Source organism: Dendrobium catenatum, unplaced genomic scaffold, assembly GCF_001605985.2.
Source record: "Dendrobium catenatum unplaced genomic scaffold, ASM160598v2 original_scaffold_27042, whole genome shotgun sequence".
NCBI lineage: Eukaryota > Viridiplantae > Streptophyta > Magnoliopsida > Asparagales > Orchidaceae > Dendrobium > Dendrobium catenatum.
The window spans coordinates 525,628-543,287 of record NW_021345501.1 but is presented as its reverse complement, the minus strand read 5'-3'; the positions used below and the strand labels follow the sequence as shown (position 1 = coordinate 543,287).

Genomic DNA, 17,660 nt, shown 5'->3' with positions numbered 1-17,660 from the left:
AAGAAGCAGAAAAAAAGCAGTCCCAAAAGAAGCCTTAGATATCTCATAAATGAATAACGCTTGTTGGGTTTATTCTATTATTCAATAAAAATATTTAATCTACATTTTATTGATTCTCAAAGACTTATATTAGAGCTTGTTGGTCTTGAACGTGAGGCTCTTTTGAATCCAATGGTTATTGTCTTTATATTTTGATCTCGAGGTTCTTCGTTATTTCTTGCATGATCGTGTATCTCATTTATCTAGAATCCATTAATTTCCCACTAATCAACTGTGCCTTCACCTTAGTGATATCAGAGATTTTGATCTCCAAAGCTTGCCCTAAGCTAATATATTAATTTCTTCGTTGAACTAAAAGAAGTTAAGCATATCATCCTTAATCGATAGTAAGCTCGGGTATCTCACTGAAGCACTACCAAAAAATAAGATTTTCGCTATAGTTGTTAGGATCCGTTTAAGAACCGCTATCAAAACCCTGATTTAGCACAAGTTTTGCCTTCTCTAACGATCATGAAACTGCTGCGGGATATAGGTGCAGCGCATTGCAATCATAGTGGCGTGCATCGGTTTTAAAATTGCTGCAAAGAAAATTTATGGCAGGTAAAACCATCGAGAAAAGTCTAAAGTGGTGTATAGTGGTTGAATCATAACATTCATTTTGTTATTAAAAGGCTTATCATATCTCAACTTATATTTTATTATATACTAATACATTCATCTTAGGAGCATTGTCTAAACTCCTTTTCTATACTTCCACAATCAGAGCAATAGAGAATAGATCATTTTCACTACTGCCTAATATAGAAATGTACCAACTTCTGACTAATACATTGCTTGTCGACATAGTGGGGCATAGGTCATGTTTCTACTATTTATCTAAGATGAAAGGTGAAAGATATAAACACACAAAAACATTAGTGTTCATAGCTGCTGGTATCATAAGGAGGTGAATCCAACTTTCAATATTCTTATGTAACCATTCCTATATAATATATTCTTTGCATTCTTATTATAATGCATATACTTTAAATAATAATTATGCCTATCATTTCATGTAAGCCATTATAGGTTGCAAAAATATAGATCAATAAGTAACATTCATGTCAATATGAGCATTACATGCATAAGAAGTAGAAAATCACTTTAGATAATTTTTAATAACAATCATGTACTAACAAAAACATTATTCAATATAAGATGCCATAAAATTTATAAAAAACTTAATTCATTACAATAAAATAGAAGTATAATTACTAGGGCTGCAAGCGAACCAAACGTTCGGCGAGCTACTCGTTGTTCGGTTCGATTAAAGCTCGTTTGCGATCGTTTAATTAACTAAACAAACAAACTTGAACAATATTTTAAATACTCGATTCTTAAATAAACAAACTTGAACACTAATGCGTTCAGCTCATTTATGTTCGCGAACAACATCATTTGAAGCTCGTGAACAAGGTCAACATTAAGCACGATAAGAAGCTCGATAAAAGCTTGATTTGTGTTCGATTTTGAACTCGTGAATAAGCTGGATAAAAATAATTAATATTTGATTATAAAATTAATAAATATGAATAATCATTGCTTTTATTATAAATGTGTTTGTTCATAGATATGTTCATAAACGTGTTTTTTTATAGTTAAAAAAATTTTCGTTAAATATGTTCGCGAACATGCTCGATAAACACTAAACGAACGAACATGAATTGAACATGAACCGAACATGAACACTCCTTAATTTAAGTGAACCAATCATGAACACAAACGCTAAAGCTCGAACAAACATGAACCAAACTTGAACAAGCTGATATTAAATGAACACAAACATGAACACTCACATACTCGGCTCGGCTCGGTTCGTTTGCAGCCCTAATAATTACTCACATTAACTTCAAAAGACTTGATTTACAAATTCTATAATAATGGCATTAATTGTCACTCCATTGTTTTTTTTTATTGAGATGCATGTGCTCTTTATTTGTTTCATCCCTATGTTGATTGTTAGTGGCCTTTACATGTATTTGTTGTAATTTTGAGTAGCTAACCTCATTAGTTTTATTTGTTGGGCAATTACTTTTGAGTCATTATCATTTTGGCTCATATTCTTCTTTGCTTTAAGTGCTGATCAATTTTTCCCACAACCTTGTCAAAACAAATCTTTTTTTTAACTTGACCCTCCCATGGTTAAAATTAAAATCAAAATTTTTATTTAGGGTGGAAATCAATTTGTACACTCCATAATATTAGTCATAAATTAACTTCACTAAAATAAAAATATATTTAATGCTGTAATTTCATTACAAATTACTTAATAGAAATGAATTATATGTGTATGTTCATGACTGTTTTCACTTGTGTCTCATAGGTAACAATTAGAGCTTAATGAGATTACTTGCCCTCAAGAAGGGTCCCTTTGAGGAACTCAGTTGGGAACTGCAGAAGAACCCACTTGAAGAGATCAACGAGCTCAACACGCTTGAAACCAACTATGAAGCTTTACCAGCACAAGGCGAATGGAGATCCCTTGTCGAACCGCCAAATACATGATACCTCTCTCACTGGCTCTGCCCCAAGAATATGTAATAGCCGTGTTTGACTTTGTCAATTTTTTTCTAGAGTCAATATAACTTTAAATCGTAAACTGTCTTCGCTATAGTATTTTGATTTTAGTATTTTACTTACATGAATTTTTTGGTAATTTTTTGGCATTGTAAAAAATTCTTAAGAAATTGACACCAATATTTTTTTTTAAATAAAATAATTTATTTTATGGTTATTTTTCTGTAATTTTTGAAGTCCTAAAATGATTTATTTGAATTTATACTAAAAGAAAAAAAATGTGAATTTTTGCTCAGTATTATTTTTGTTGTCTACCGTTAATGCATTTTGACATTTTTTTGAATTATGCTCAATTATATTTTATTTATTGCAATCTATTATAAATGAATGTGGATATGTGCTTGAAATAATAGCTAGACATTATACATGTTATAATATTATGATAATAATGCGTATGTTCTGTAAAAGACAATTAAAGACTGGTTGACCCTTTGATTGGAGACTGACTGATTTGTACATGATGGTGGACCAACGAACTTTCCTTTAAATAAAATGGTTTGGGATTATCCTCTACTAATTTACGTGATACAATGTTTGGGAGTTATAAGGAGATTATTATAGCGCCGATGAGTAAAAAGTAGCGACTTTATTTATTGCGCCAACGATTTACTAATATTGATACTAATACTAAAAAATACAGTGATAGTTAGGACTTCTTACTTGTTTAGTGTGATTACTTAAATGAATGCTTTAATTTGAGACATTTTTCTTATTATTGTATTGATTTATTATTGCTGTATGAATTTACTATTATTACATTATTCTACTACTCCCCACTAAATTATTATTGTTATCTAATTAAATAGATATAAATAATATTTGATACTACCGATTCACTATACTGATACTAAACATGTGACATATTGAGCACGTGATATAGAATGCATGAATAGTATGGATACACTATTATATGGTTTTACTACATTAGCATGATTTCATTAATCTTTACGCACGGATGTTTTGATTTGATACTTTATGTGATTTCTGTACTGATTGGTATTACAGATATGATGACTGCTTTATATATTTGATACTCATACTAGTTTATTATTTTATTATCTTTCGTATTGTAGTATTTAATTATTTATAGATTCTACTACTACTGCATGTAAATTTTACTATTTCTACATTGATTCAATGATCATAAAAATATTACTGCTATGATTTGATCCGTGACATGCATATTACTCCTGTACCATGCTTTGAGTTTAGTTATAGTTTTTGGTGACTTGCTCGGCTTTTTAAGCTCAATATATATGGTTAAATGATTTCAGGTTATGTTAGGGGAGCATGAGTGTGAGGCTAGTTAGACTCTTCAGGTTCTATTTTTTTTTTTTTTTTTTTTTTTGTTTTTTTTTTTTTTTTTTTGTTCTGGTTATTCTTTTGTATTCATGATAGAATAGTTATGTGATGATTATATAGATCATGAGTATTGTATATAATTTTTTAGATTTAATATAGATGTGTACATTGATTTTTGAATTATAGAATTTATTTTGTTGTTTGTTACTGATATATGATATTAGATAGCTCTGATTGTTGTTTATTAAAAGATAAATTAATAATTTTTTAAATTAGATTATGGAGCATCACAGAATATCCGAGTCACCCAACTCAACTATAAGAAGTGTCTACCCACCATACACATTATCCAACTATAATCTACAAGCATAAAGCTCTTTCATTCTTTCATCATCTCACTCGCCTTCTTCCTTACGGTAACTTGAGATCTCCTACACAAGTCATTAGTGATCACCCTCGATCATTCGCCATGGTTCACTCATAAACTCACTCAAATCCTCCACTTAGCTCGCTTCAGGCTAGGGAATTCGCTCGTTGACTTCACCCTCTAGCCTATCCGAAGGTGACACATATTAGGCTAGTGTATAACAATGTACGGATTTCCTGTGTAGCTTGTATTTTATTTTACTTTAACTCTATATAACATTTCTTGTATCCCTTAGAATTATATAAATATAGGCTGAGAGAAACAATCTTGGGACTGTTTTTTTTCAAGATTTTGGATCTTGGACTCTGAATTCTTCCCTCATAGTGAATATTCATCTTGCTTGAGATTTCTATTGTTTTTGCTCTACTCTCTCTCTCTCTCTCTCTCTCTCTCTCTCCATTTCGTGTTCATAGATTAACCTGAAGGTCAGACATCATACCTATAAATTCAAGTTCAACAATATGTGAAATATATTTAATATCACAATTACTTTACATCATTCAATGAAAGATTCCTTACATAATAACCCAACCAACTTACCCGCACACGTAGCTATCACTTGCATGACTTTTCCACAGCTAACGGATAGATTCTACCTTCTAATTTATGCTCCAGAAAATTGAAATGTTGTTATTTATAAATAACGTACGCATGCATTTGTGTAATAATATAATAAATATTGTTTTGTGGATGTAATAAAGGATCAACAATATTATATTTTAATTAAGGCCACATTTTTAATTAATTGTTAAGAATTTTAATTAAGATTTTTCTTATGAAAATAAATTATTATTGATACACCTTAAAAATAAATCGGTCTGATGAACATGAATCTCGATGCAATATTTATTAAAATTTTGAAACTAAATTATTCGAAGACCAACTTCAAGAAATTTATAATCAAATGGAGAATGTTGATGAAACAAATCCAATGACACGAGAGTGATCCAGTTCAATCCGAATAAGTTCAAATAATAATTGATACATCATAAAAAAAATCATCTAGATCGGGCATGAATCTCGAAGTAATATTAAGTTGTAAACTTCCAAAATTAAAATTGGGATCATTCGAATTCCGATTTCAACAAACTTATAGTCAAACTGAGCGTATCGGAATTACGAACCCAACGACATCAAAATCTACTCAATCCGAGCCCAAATGAGTTCAAATCAAGGACTCGAAGCGCTGTTGGAAGGTTCAAACCATAATTTGGATTACCGAACAGTTTCCAAAACGTGACATGCTTATATTTGAATTGAGTGGCTCGACGAGACGAATCCAACGAGCTCAAGATCACTGAATTTGAATATCACTAAGACATTGAAATGCCCAACAAACGGTCCACGATCAAGGGATTCAGCATCGATCATCCATCAAACCACTCCCCATTTACCCTTGATCTTCCTCTTATTTACGGGCCACGTCACTCTAGGAAATCTATAAATAAACCCCTCATTCCTCTTCAAAAGGGGACCCGAAGCAAGAAAGCAAGAGAGAGATCAGAGATTGCTCTTGTTCCCTAGCTCCTCCTCGACCACTGCCCAGAGTTCTACCGGACCACCAACTAACGCCGGAATTCTACCAGATCACCACCTGATGCCCATTAGTTCCGCCAGACCACCACCTCAAGTCCGGAATTCCGCCGGACCACCACTTGACTCCCAGAGTTCCGCCAGACCACCACCTGATGTCGGAGTTCTACCGAACCATCACCTGACTCCCCGGAGTTCTGTTGGACCACTACTTGATGCTAGAGTTCCACTGAACCACCACATGACGCCATAGTTCTACCGGACCACCACCCGACGCCAGAATTCTTCCATACCACCACCTAACGCAGGACTTCTGTCAGGACCACCGCTTGATGCCGGACTTACGCTATACTATTGCTCGATGCTGGAGTCCGTCGGACCACCTCCTGACATCGGAGCTTCACCGGACCACCTCCTGACGCCAAAGTTCTACCAAACTACTGTCAGACCACCGACCAAGGTCCGAACTTTCTCCGGACCACCGACAGAAGGAATTTCTCCGACCACTGAATAATGTTTGGGCTTCCGCCGAATCACCGCCTTACGACTACAGTCTTTCTGACCAATGTGTCTTGGCGACTTTGATTCTTCTGACCTTCGTCGCCTACTATGCTCCTTACTTTCATCGTTAGACAACCATCTTTTCTGATCCCTGTCTCATGCCGACTACGATCCTTATGACCTTTGTCGCTTACTACGGTCCTTCTGACCTCCATCACTAGATAGTGGTCTTTCTGATCTCTATCTCATGCCGACTATGTTCATTCCTACCTCTGTCTCTTACTACGGTCCTTCTGACCTCCATCGCAAAACAACGGTCTTTCTGACCGCTGTCTCCCGCCGACTACGATCCTTCCGACCTCCCTCGTTAGACAACAATCCTTTCGACCACCGTCACCATAATATGATCTTTCCAACCTCCGTTGCCCGCCCACTAGTTTTGCTGACTAAACAAATATTTAAATACTAATTCTTCCAAATCCTACAAATGTAATATGATGTACATTTGCTACATAAACACAATGCCTTACCCCAAGGAAAAGCCTAGCTCATTTGTAACCGACTACAAATAATAGTGGATTCATTCAAATTGAGTCAGGCCTCGTGGTTTTCCCCTTTTTCAAGGGTTTCCACTTAAAAACTTTGGTGTCTCTTATGAACGCTACACACTCTCTTTTATCTGCTTGTGTGCTGAATCTTCGTACAAAGTTAAGACATTAAATTTTATATTTCTCTACCGTCGTGAATATTTCAGAACACAATAACAACAACAATAATAATAGTAATAATAATAATAATAATAATTAATATTATATTTTTTAATTATTTACTCGTGTATTAATCTTCGTGAAAAACTAAACTTTATATAACAATAATATAATAATAATAATAATATTAATAATAATAATAATAATAATAATTAATATTTGTTATGATTACTTATTACTTTGAAATTGAATTATATTACTAATTTTTTCTTTACTAGAAATACATTTAATACTTTTCAAATAAATATAAATAGCATACAAAAGATAGATTATATTAGTCATTAGATGTTTGATTATGGATTATCGCGTTCTGAACAGCTGGTGGCAGTTTACATCACAGTATGAAATCGTTTGCCCGATCTCAACAGCACGTGGGACAACTGTGCGTTCCGGTCCACAGAAATTTAACGGCTGCGATTTGACGATAGATCTCAGCAACTAATTATGGGGGACTCTTCTTCCAAGCCGGCGCGTCCATCTCAACCGTACAAATCAACAACAGATCGAATCCCAGCCGCATGTTTGCTATGGCGGTCTTCATACCGGGGTTGCCCACCGTATCAGATGATATAAATCCTGTGTAGTGTTTGCAATAGAAACATTGTTTTTGGCCAATGGTAATGCGCTACGTAGGAAGAAGAAGCTCGGATTTTCCACGTGGGATATGCCCACTGGGTTGTTCCGTGAAACTCGCGGGGTTTGGGATCAAAGCCAACCGCCATCAGGGGCTGGGTCCCCACCACCAATCCCGTCTTCTCCGAGGCTAAGGGTTTGGATCCGAAGCTTGAGCATGAAATCCATTCTCTATTCCGAAGCGGTGAGGGGAGAGAGAGAGAGAAGCGAGCTCGGTCTCTGTATCTCGATAGCTCCAATTAGAATGAGATGAGCTTGTCGTAGCTAGGGCTAAGATCTCGGTGCATGATCTCACAGATCCAATCTTGTTTGGTTCTGATAAAGAATTGTGTATAGAGCTGTCGATTGAGTCTTCAATAATCGGAGATTGGAAGGAATTTAGGCGAAGGTGATCAGAAAAAGCTCGTGCGGTGAAGATAATTTGGTAGATTGGGATAATGCACGAATGATCTTAGTAAGATCGACATCCTTATTGTGTTTTGTGCTTGTTTTCTTTTAAAGAATTCGTAATTATGATGGTTTTTTTTTCTGTCTTTCTTATTTAGTGAAGTGTGATGCTTTGGACAAAGTAAGAGTTGGGTTCTGGTCTGTGGATCGGAGTAAATCATGGCGCAAAATAATTGGGAAGCGGATAAAATGTGTGTATGGGATGATTTTTATTCTGTTTAATGTTTTGTTTAGGTTCTAATTGTCGTTTTCACGAGTAAATTTTGCGAATTTTTGTTTGACTATTTGTTAGGCTTGATGTTTATATCTATGACTATCTGCTGAAGAGGAATCTGCAGACTACTGCGAAAGCATTCATGACGGAGGGGAAGGTTGCTCCTGATCCAGTAGGTAATAAACTTTTTTAGCTGTACGCTTAATATTCGCTCAGGGGTTTGTTCTTGGGAATGTTTTTTATTTTAAATTTTTTATTTTTTTATTTTTTTAATGGTTTGAGTAATAGAAAGACGGAATGACTTATTATATCAATTTGGCCTAATGAAGTAAAGCCTACTGGATATATGTTATTGCAGTTTTGATTTGTGTTGGGTGAAAGAAGCGTCAATTAGAGGTTAAAAAATCGTAGAATTTCATCGTCTGAGTAGAAGATAAAAATGTTGTTTTAGGAAGTCCCAATATGAGCTAAATAGCATATTCCAGTCTGGTGTTGTTGACTATATAGTGCTCATCATTTCTTATCTTGAAACGAATTTAAGCAAAGAGGGATTTTTAGATGATAAATAGTTATGTAATATTTTCCTCAAAACCTTTTCTTTATTGTCAACGTTGGAAACCACTGTCAATAGCTACATTTTTTTGTAAAAGAACAGGTGAACCCACATTAAATTGTTAGTTGTGTAATCTAATTATTTTGATCAATCGAGCTGCAGATCTAAATGCTGTCGGTTGAGCTCGACGGGAGGTTACAAGGGGTAGTGCTCCTCCTACATGGTATTCAGGGGTCTTGCCCTTGAATTTTTTTTCCTCGTACAAGCATCATAGCGCTATGCTAGTGCGCTGCAGTGCTCTAGACGTGGGCTGATTTTTAGTTTTGTGGAATTTGATTTTGTCGATCAATCGGGTTTACTATTGACTCAGATCTCAATTCCGTTGTTCAAGTTTGTCGGGGGGTTGCAAGGGGCCACCCCCCTGCTTGGGCTTTGAGGGCCTTGCCACTGATTTTTTTTCATATATCTATATAATAATGTGACACTGCTTATTAGAGCACTGCAGCACTGTACACTTATGCATTGCAGCATCATAGGATGCAGTGCCATGGCGCTGTAGTCTTAACTTGAAGAAATAGATTGGAGCATTGCGGCACTCTAGAACTAGTGATGTGAGTTGGGCTGGAGACAGAGAGTGGAGCATTACAACGCTCTAAATCCTGTCGCTGCAACGCTGCAAGTTAGGGTGATAAGTTTTCTTTATCATTTTCAGTTGAAGAGTTGTGTTCTTTGGTGTATTGAAAAGTATTTCTTTGTTTGTTTTGAGTGTAAAATGAAGATAAAAGTGACGAGGCACAAGGAGAGAGTGCGAAAAGAGAGATTTTTACAATGTCTCCCAATGTTCATAGTGAATTTTTTTCGTGTGGTGTGGATCCGTGTTTTTTTCCTGGTTTCGGGTTTTTCCACTTTAAATCTTGGTGTTCATTTTTACTGTTTTCTTTTATTGGTTTCGTTGCGTGGTTTACCTTCCCAACACTGGAGACAGAGAGCGGAGCACTGTGACGCTCTAAACCCTGACACCGTGAGTCTGGCTGAGTAATTTTCTACCCTCTTTTTCTTGTTTCACTTGAAGGGTTGCGTTCTTTGGTGTATTGAAAATCATCTCTTTATCTATTCCGACGGAAGAACGAAGAGAGACAAGGAGAGAATGTGAGAAGAGAGATTTGTACAATTTTTTCAATTTTCATAGTGAATTTATTGGTGTGGTGTGGCTCCATGATTTGTTTCTGGTTTTGAGTTTTTTTCACGTTAAATCCTAGTGTTCTTTTTTTGTTGTTTTCTTTTCTTATTTGTTTCGTTGTGTGCTTTTCTTCCCAACATGAATTGCTGCAGTGAAATACTGCATATGGTTTTGTTTCGTTTATCATTCGTTGGAGTATTTAGTTTTATTTCTTTTACTATTTCTAGAGTTTGGCTACTTGCACCTAATGTTGGCTCATAATTTCCCTCTGGAAATTTGAAGAAAACTCCTAATGGTTTCTTCATTCTTTGTACATGGGCATTTTTTTAAATTTTGTAAACACAGGCAATCGTTTACCCCATTTGAAAGCAAGGACAATTAAAATAGATAAAACCTCAGCGTTGATGATTGGGTTTCTTGCAACCCAGTCACTCAGTGGGTTTGTGCTAATTTGAACATTATTGCTTGTGTTACAATTTTGTTAGGTATTTCTAGCAATCCAGACATTTGTTCTCTAGATCTTAGCAATCTGAGCATCGATATATTAATTTATCACAACTTGTATCATTGCTTGAGTTGTAACCAAGTATGGTATTCAACCATCTCAGGTATATATACTTAGATTTCATTGTAGTCCAAACATTAATACAAATATATAGATTTGGCATGCCCTTGCAAGACATGCCTGAAGAAGGATTAAAAGTGCAAAGTTAATGATAAATTTAATTAAGTGCCTTCTTTATATAAGAATTGCTTTACTAGAATAAAAATCCTATCAAAATGTTTTTTTTAATGATAAATTACAATGAGTTTGGAAATTTCCCTTTCTTTAATAGGTGCGTTGTATGCTAGTTTCTCTCTTATCTACTTATAGATAACCTTAAGGAGGTCGTGCTTGATAAATTTGCAATTGCAGAAAACTATTGCACTAATATTTTCATAAATTCTAATCATAAACTATTTCTATTCTTATATGTCAAATTGCTGAAATCCTTGAAGCTATGTAAGGCTTGTGTTTAAGCCATTGTCACATCTTTTATGTTGGGACCATTTTGTTTGGATACTTATCTTACCTATGTATTTATCATTAAATTTTGACATGAAGCTATCAAATTATTAAGCTGCTGCTTAAGGAAACCACATAAACTTTAAATTGTTTGCACAGCAATTGATGCACCTGGTGGGTTTCTTTTTGAGTGGTGGTCTGTATTTTGGGATATCTTCATTGCCAGGACAAATGAAAAGCACTCAGAAGTCGCAGCGGCATACATAGAGGTCTGGTTTCCATAAACAAGTGCATCTCTTTTATATCCACGACTTTCAGCTAGACCTCTCAAATATTGTAATGATCTTGACAACCAACTTTATGTGCCTGAACTTGAAAGCTAATTATTTACTGGCATATTAGGCTCAGCAACTTAAAGCAAGAGAGCAGCAACAGCTGCAGATGCAGCAGTTTCAGTTCATGCAGCAGCGACAAGTTCAATTACAAAGGAGTAATTCTAATCATCCATCTCTGAGTGGCCCTGTGAGTGCACTGAACTCTGATGGAATCACAGGTGCATCAACTGCAAGTGTACTGGCTGCAAAGTTGTATGAAGAGCGTTTCAAGCATTCTCCGTCTATGGATTCTGATACATCCAATCAGCTCCTTGATCCCAGTCGAATGGCTCTTCTTAAGTCACCTAACAGTCATCCAGGGTATTATTTTTTGTTCCAACCTGAGTTCTTGTTTTAGAATACCACATCTTTTTTTTTAATTTTGTATTTCCTGTATTTTTTTGGCATCTCACCCGCTTGCTACATATCTTCTCCATTGAGGCAGGCAGCTAGTCCAAGGTACTGCTGGTGCGTTGCAGCAAATTCAAGCAAGAAATCAACAGACAAATGTAAATAAGTGTGATCTTTCTTTTTGACTACTGCCTATTTTTGAGTTCTTAATTTGATGCTAAAATGATCTATGTTACCATAATTGGGCTTTGTTTCTTACCATTTGCAGGACATTAAATGTGATGGGAACTTGGCTGTTGCTCAAAGATCTTTGCCAATGGATCATTCATCAATATATGGTCAGGGTATAATACAGTCAAAATCTGGATTAGCAGGTCCTGGTAGGTGTTCTGTTTAGCAATATTGGTAAATTATGTTTCTAAATGCTGTGTCAACATGCTGCATCTGGAGTTTTCTTTACCCAATGAAACCAATATTTTGCTGCCGATATGTTTTGTGGAAAAGTATTGTGAATTTGATTATTTTGAAGTTATTGGTAATTATGTCTATTGATAAGTATGAATTTGAATCACCATTTAGCATGATGCAATGCCATTGGCATAAAATTGCACTTGTTGGTGCGTGGAAGTGAGTGTCACGACCCGGCTCGAGGGCTCGAATTAACGAGCCGGGAAAAGATGGTCGGACGGTAAATCAAATTTTTAATTTCCTTAAAGCTATCTCAATAATATTGAAAGAGCCACTAAACTTCAAATATGTATATTGATATGTATAATAATCATAGATACATTTCTTCTTGTGCCTCACATCTATGGTAGACATTTCCGCCTATCCTATTCATTTGATTATCCTAAACTTACCTGAAATAAAAGTTAGAGCAATAATAATAAGCCAAAGCTTAGCGAGTAACACATGTATCTAAACTATAATAATTCAAGACAGTAGAAGTAATATGCTAGATGTCATTTTCATTTAAACATATCATAAATTTGATTTCTTATAAACATATCATTTAAATATGTGCATAAATTATAAATTCATATCATTTCATATTTAATTTATATTCATCATATCAGTATTCATAATTTTCTTATTTCATATATAGTACAACCGTCACATGAGCCACCGTCTAGTATCAATGAATGTACTCCTTTACCATATCCTTTTTTCTTAACATTTATCATTTTAACGTGCACTAGTACATCGCCCCCAGCTAGTACCATAAGGGGGTGATCTCCATCATTTCAATATGCATATGCAATCATTCAATATATCAATCATATTATATTCATATATCATAATACTATGCTCTATCTTATACTTTATGCAGTATAATAATGAATCACTCAATATGCGAGGGATGAAATATTGAATAATTTGAATTACAATAAAGTGAATAATTTGCAATGACAATTAAATGAAAATTTGAAACGATACAATTACTGTAATATAGAAACATGCTTACTCACCTTGAAATTGGGAAATTGATTTTCTTCATTTGTATTCTTTCCTTTGATTTCACAAAATTTAACACCTATAAGAAATAATTTAATATTCATAAGCTAAAGCTAATAATCTTAAATTTAATTCTTCTTCTTCTATAAAATTACCATAGGCTCTCTTTCTTTCTCTCTCTCTCCCTCTCTCTCTCTAATTTTGTATAATATCTCTAATCACTCAAAATTAATCTATTACTAAAGCATAAATTAATTTAAAATAAACCTAATTTTGGGATTTAAATTAATTAGAAATTAGAAAAAATAATATTTTGAGTAATCAATATCATTAGAAACTCTTTTTTTGTCCATTACATAGTACATGCATAATAAAATCTCCCATACACTTATTAATTAATGAAAATACAATTAATTTTCGGATTAATTTAAATTAAAATTACAAAAAATGGCATTTTGTATAAAAATCCTAATTTTCACCTCTAAAATCCTTCCTAAGTCTATTTGGAACCATAACACTTAGGGTTTTCATGATTAGGGAAAAGCCCTAATTTTTGAAGCTCGAAATTTCTCATAAAAATTAATTTAACTTCAAATAGAGGCTTTCTAATATCATTAAGAACAGTTCTTACAAAAACATTTTGAAAGAAAACGAAAATTGAAAGAAGCCTTAATTTTCAAAATCCAAAATTTTTAGAGAAAAATCTCATTCCCATGCTTAAAATAATCTTTTAAACCTTTCCTATCAATCTCCTAAAGAAATTTGAAGTTTCCATTAAACTCTAATTTTCTTTCTTTAAAGAACTCTAAGGGAAACCATGGAAATTACTCTTAGGAACTCACCTTACTCCTTTCCAACGTTCTCCCTTCGATCTCCTTCACGAACCGCCGCCGGAAAGCCGCCATGTCCTTGAACCCGTCGCTCCTCTCTCCGCTTCCTCCCTTCGTCTCAAGTTCAGCCGCACGAAAAAAATGGGGACCGAATGAATTTCGGTCCCCTTAAGTGGGAGGGGTTAATGTTATTTGCATAATGTCCATTTTGCTCTCATAAGTCATAATTTCGTTTTAATAATTATTAAGGGTAATTTAGGTATTATGAAACTTCCATGATTTTTAATTTCAAATTTAAGCGAAATTCACTTTAGGTTTTTATATCAATTATCTTGAAATTTTGCGTAGAATTTTATAAAATAAATTTTGTCGAAATCCGACGACTTTAAATTTTTTTTGAATTTCGTCGCAATACTTCGAGATGCGTGCAACGCTTACGATCGTCGATTTCGGGTCTTACAATTCTCACCTCAAATATTTCGTTCTCAAAATTTATATACAACTTCTAGTTACAAAATCTAACAACATTTTCCATTTCATTTAACATAAACTTTAACGTTGGAATAAAATAAACTAAACATCTGATATATCATAACAAAATAATCTGATCAACTCAAAATATATGACATAACATAACAAGATAACCTACTAAATCCAAAACATCTGATACAACTTTACAAGTCACTAAAAATAGACAATAAAGCTATCTCAACTATCCTTGTCAACATCTATGAATTCATTGGGCTCCTGCTGAGTCAAAAGTATAAACTCCTGGTCGAACATTCTGCCTGGATTGATTTTGTAATGAACCTGCAAATGATGGTTCTATCATCTTAGGTTTACCAAAATTCCTCTATAAAGGTGCTTCATTTGATCTCATTTCTCATGAAGTCTTCTGAACCAATGCAGAACAATATTTTGCTATGTGTCCAAGCTGACGACACTAGTAACAAGTGTTGGAACCAATCAGACATTCATCCTTATGCAATCTGCCACACTTAGCACAAGCTTCCATAACTTTACTAACAGTTGCACTACTAACTCCACTAGGACTAAACTTGGGTTTCTTCTCATTTGATACTCCAATTAATTGCTTTGTATATCCTCTTCAAAACTCTTCCTTTTATGTTGATCCCTTCTCTTCAGAGTAGCTTGTAAATCTAACTCAATCTTTCGGGCCCTCTCTACCAGAGTAGAATAATCCTAATGCCAAAAAGAATCAAATGTTATCTAATGATATCCTTAAAGCCAGATAAGAAATGATTACACTTTCTTTTCTGTATTGGGTATCAGATGTGAGGTATATATGGAAAGTCTGGTGAACTCGGCCTAATACTGAGTTATAGATCGATCATCTTGTACCAATCTGATGAATTTATCTTGCATCTGTCTCCTGGCTGACATGGATACATACCAGTCTCGTAACACTTTCAGAAACTCTTTCCAGGAAACTTGACTGCTGGATCGCCATCTAAAAATCTCTTGTAGCTAGTTTCGCCACCACCATTCTGCCTCTCCATCTATGACAAAAGCAGTTATAGTAACTCTTCTATCCTCATGGCAGGACATACCTTCTATAATCTTCTCTATCCTCATCACCCAATTTTCTGCCTCTATGGGTCCGCCACTTGAAAACAACAGAGGCTTCATATCTTGGAACAATTTTAAATTTTTATCTATGGGAGTACTACTACCACCGGCCTGAGTCTGAGTATTCTTGATCACTTGAGTCATTACTGCCATCATTTGCGTAAAAGATTTCATAGTAGCATTGATGCTACTACTCGAAGGCTCTGCTACGACGGGTAGCTCCTTCATAATTTCTCTCATATTGCCATCAGTGGCATCATGTTCAGGATCCATGGCCCTGAGAAAACGCGATGAAATAAAGTGGGAACAAACAATTGGACATAATTTTTAGATATTTTTACTAACATTAAATAATATTAAACCATTATGTATAATTTTTTTTGGTAATGATAACTTCTAATACATTGAAAGAGCCACTAAATCATAAAATTAATTATATTCCAAAATCAAATCAAATTTTCTATTCTTATTTCAACATCCAAAAATTTAGGTACATATTATTTGTAGGTCCACGTGAGCAGTAGTAGTACATGAACTCCCTTCTCTCACACATTTAAAACAAAGAATCATTTCCTGTCTATATTTATTAAACGGCATGTGTAAGTTATAACATAACTCTGTGAATATATTATAGATCTAACTCATAGTAATTTAAATGAAAGTTGTTTATCATATTAAAATAAATACAAAAATCATAATGAAAGTTAACCAAATAATTTTATATATTTATTTTAATATGATAAATAGAAACATATGCAAAAAAATAATAATCTCGCATACACTCTAATAGCTAAAATGCCTCAAATTTAATTATTGAGGTTAACTTTAATTGTTACTTTTGGCCTTATAATCAAACTGAGATATTTTATAATAGTCGGGGAACTAAATTGGGTCATTATAAAAGTCTAGGATTAAATTGGGCATTTGTTACTAAATGGGGGATTATTTTGAGATTTTACTCTTTATCTTAATTACTATTATTGAGTTATTATGTCTTTGTTAATCAGGCTAGTCTACTAGCAGTACTATTAGTTAATATTTGTTAACTATAACTAGTTAATTAGCTTGTAACTAATAAAAAAAATGATTACTCTTGCAGTTGTTCCTTAAATAATTATTTTCTTATTTCTTATTAAAAATAATTAATACTAATCAATTATAATTTGTTTTTTAAGTAAATCAATCATTAGAAAATTTTATGATCTAACACCTAACGATTAATTTATTATTCTAATTAATCTTTATTAAAGAGCCAACTAGGAAAATATATATTCTGATTATTCATTAATACAATGATTATGATACAAAGTTTAGTTAATATGTTAATTATCTGAAAATTATGTAGAGAATCCATGCTATTTAATTTTCTTAACCATTAATTAACAACTAATTATTGAGCCGATTTTATTTTAATAAACAAATTACATGACATAAAAAAAAACAAATTACATGACATATTAGCTTCGTATCTTAATTATAAAAAAAATTAATTATTCTAATTAATTGGGCTATTTTAATATCTTAATTAGTTAGATTATTTGATATCTTAATTAATTGGAATATCTTATTACCATAATTACTAATAAATGATTAGTTAATCTAGTTAGCTCCTAATTAATCATTCAATCCTAGTACCATTGCTAATTTACAATTTATTAAAAAATTAATTTATATTTTGTTAATTAGTTAATTCTAAATTAAATATCCTAATTAATATTTAATTTATCATTCAATTATTGGAATTTAGCAGGTATTTTTTAACTAAACTATTATGGCCTTTCTGTCCAGAGCATTTTTGTCATAAAGCAGAAATCTAGAAAAGCATGATAGCAGTTTTCTAGAATGCCAATCGAACTCATCTCTTTTCTAGCATCATATATA

General features: G+C 33.5%; 1 protein-coding gene across 1 annotated transcript in view; it reads left to right on the top strand.

The window, feature by feature from the left end:
- Positions 1-7,929: 7,929 nt before the first annotated feature.
- LOC110112865 (transcriptional corepressor LEUNIG_HOMOLOG) overlaps positions 7,930-17,660 on the top strand; it is a 37,895-nt gene continuing 28,164 nt past the window's right edge. Inside the window, 7 exon segments of the mRNA XM_028691619.1 lie at positions 7,930-8,233; positions 8,325-8,417; positions 8,519-8,616; positions 11,339-11,448; positions 11,582-11,874; positions 11,999-12,062; positions 12,173-12,295. Of these exon segments, the coding sequence (XP_028547452.1) occupies positions 8,386-8,417; positions 8,519-8,616; positions 11,339-11,448; positions 11,582-11,874; positions 11,999-12,062; positions 12,173-12,295 (720 nt within the window). The 5' untranslated portion in view covers positions 7,930-8,233; positions 8,325-8,385.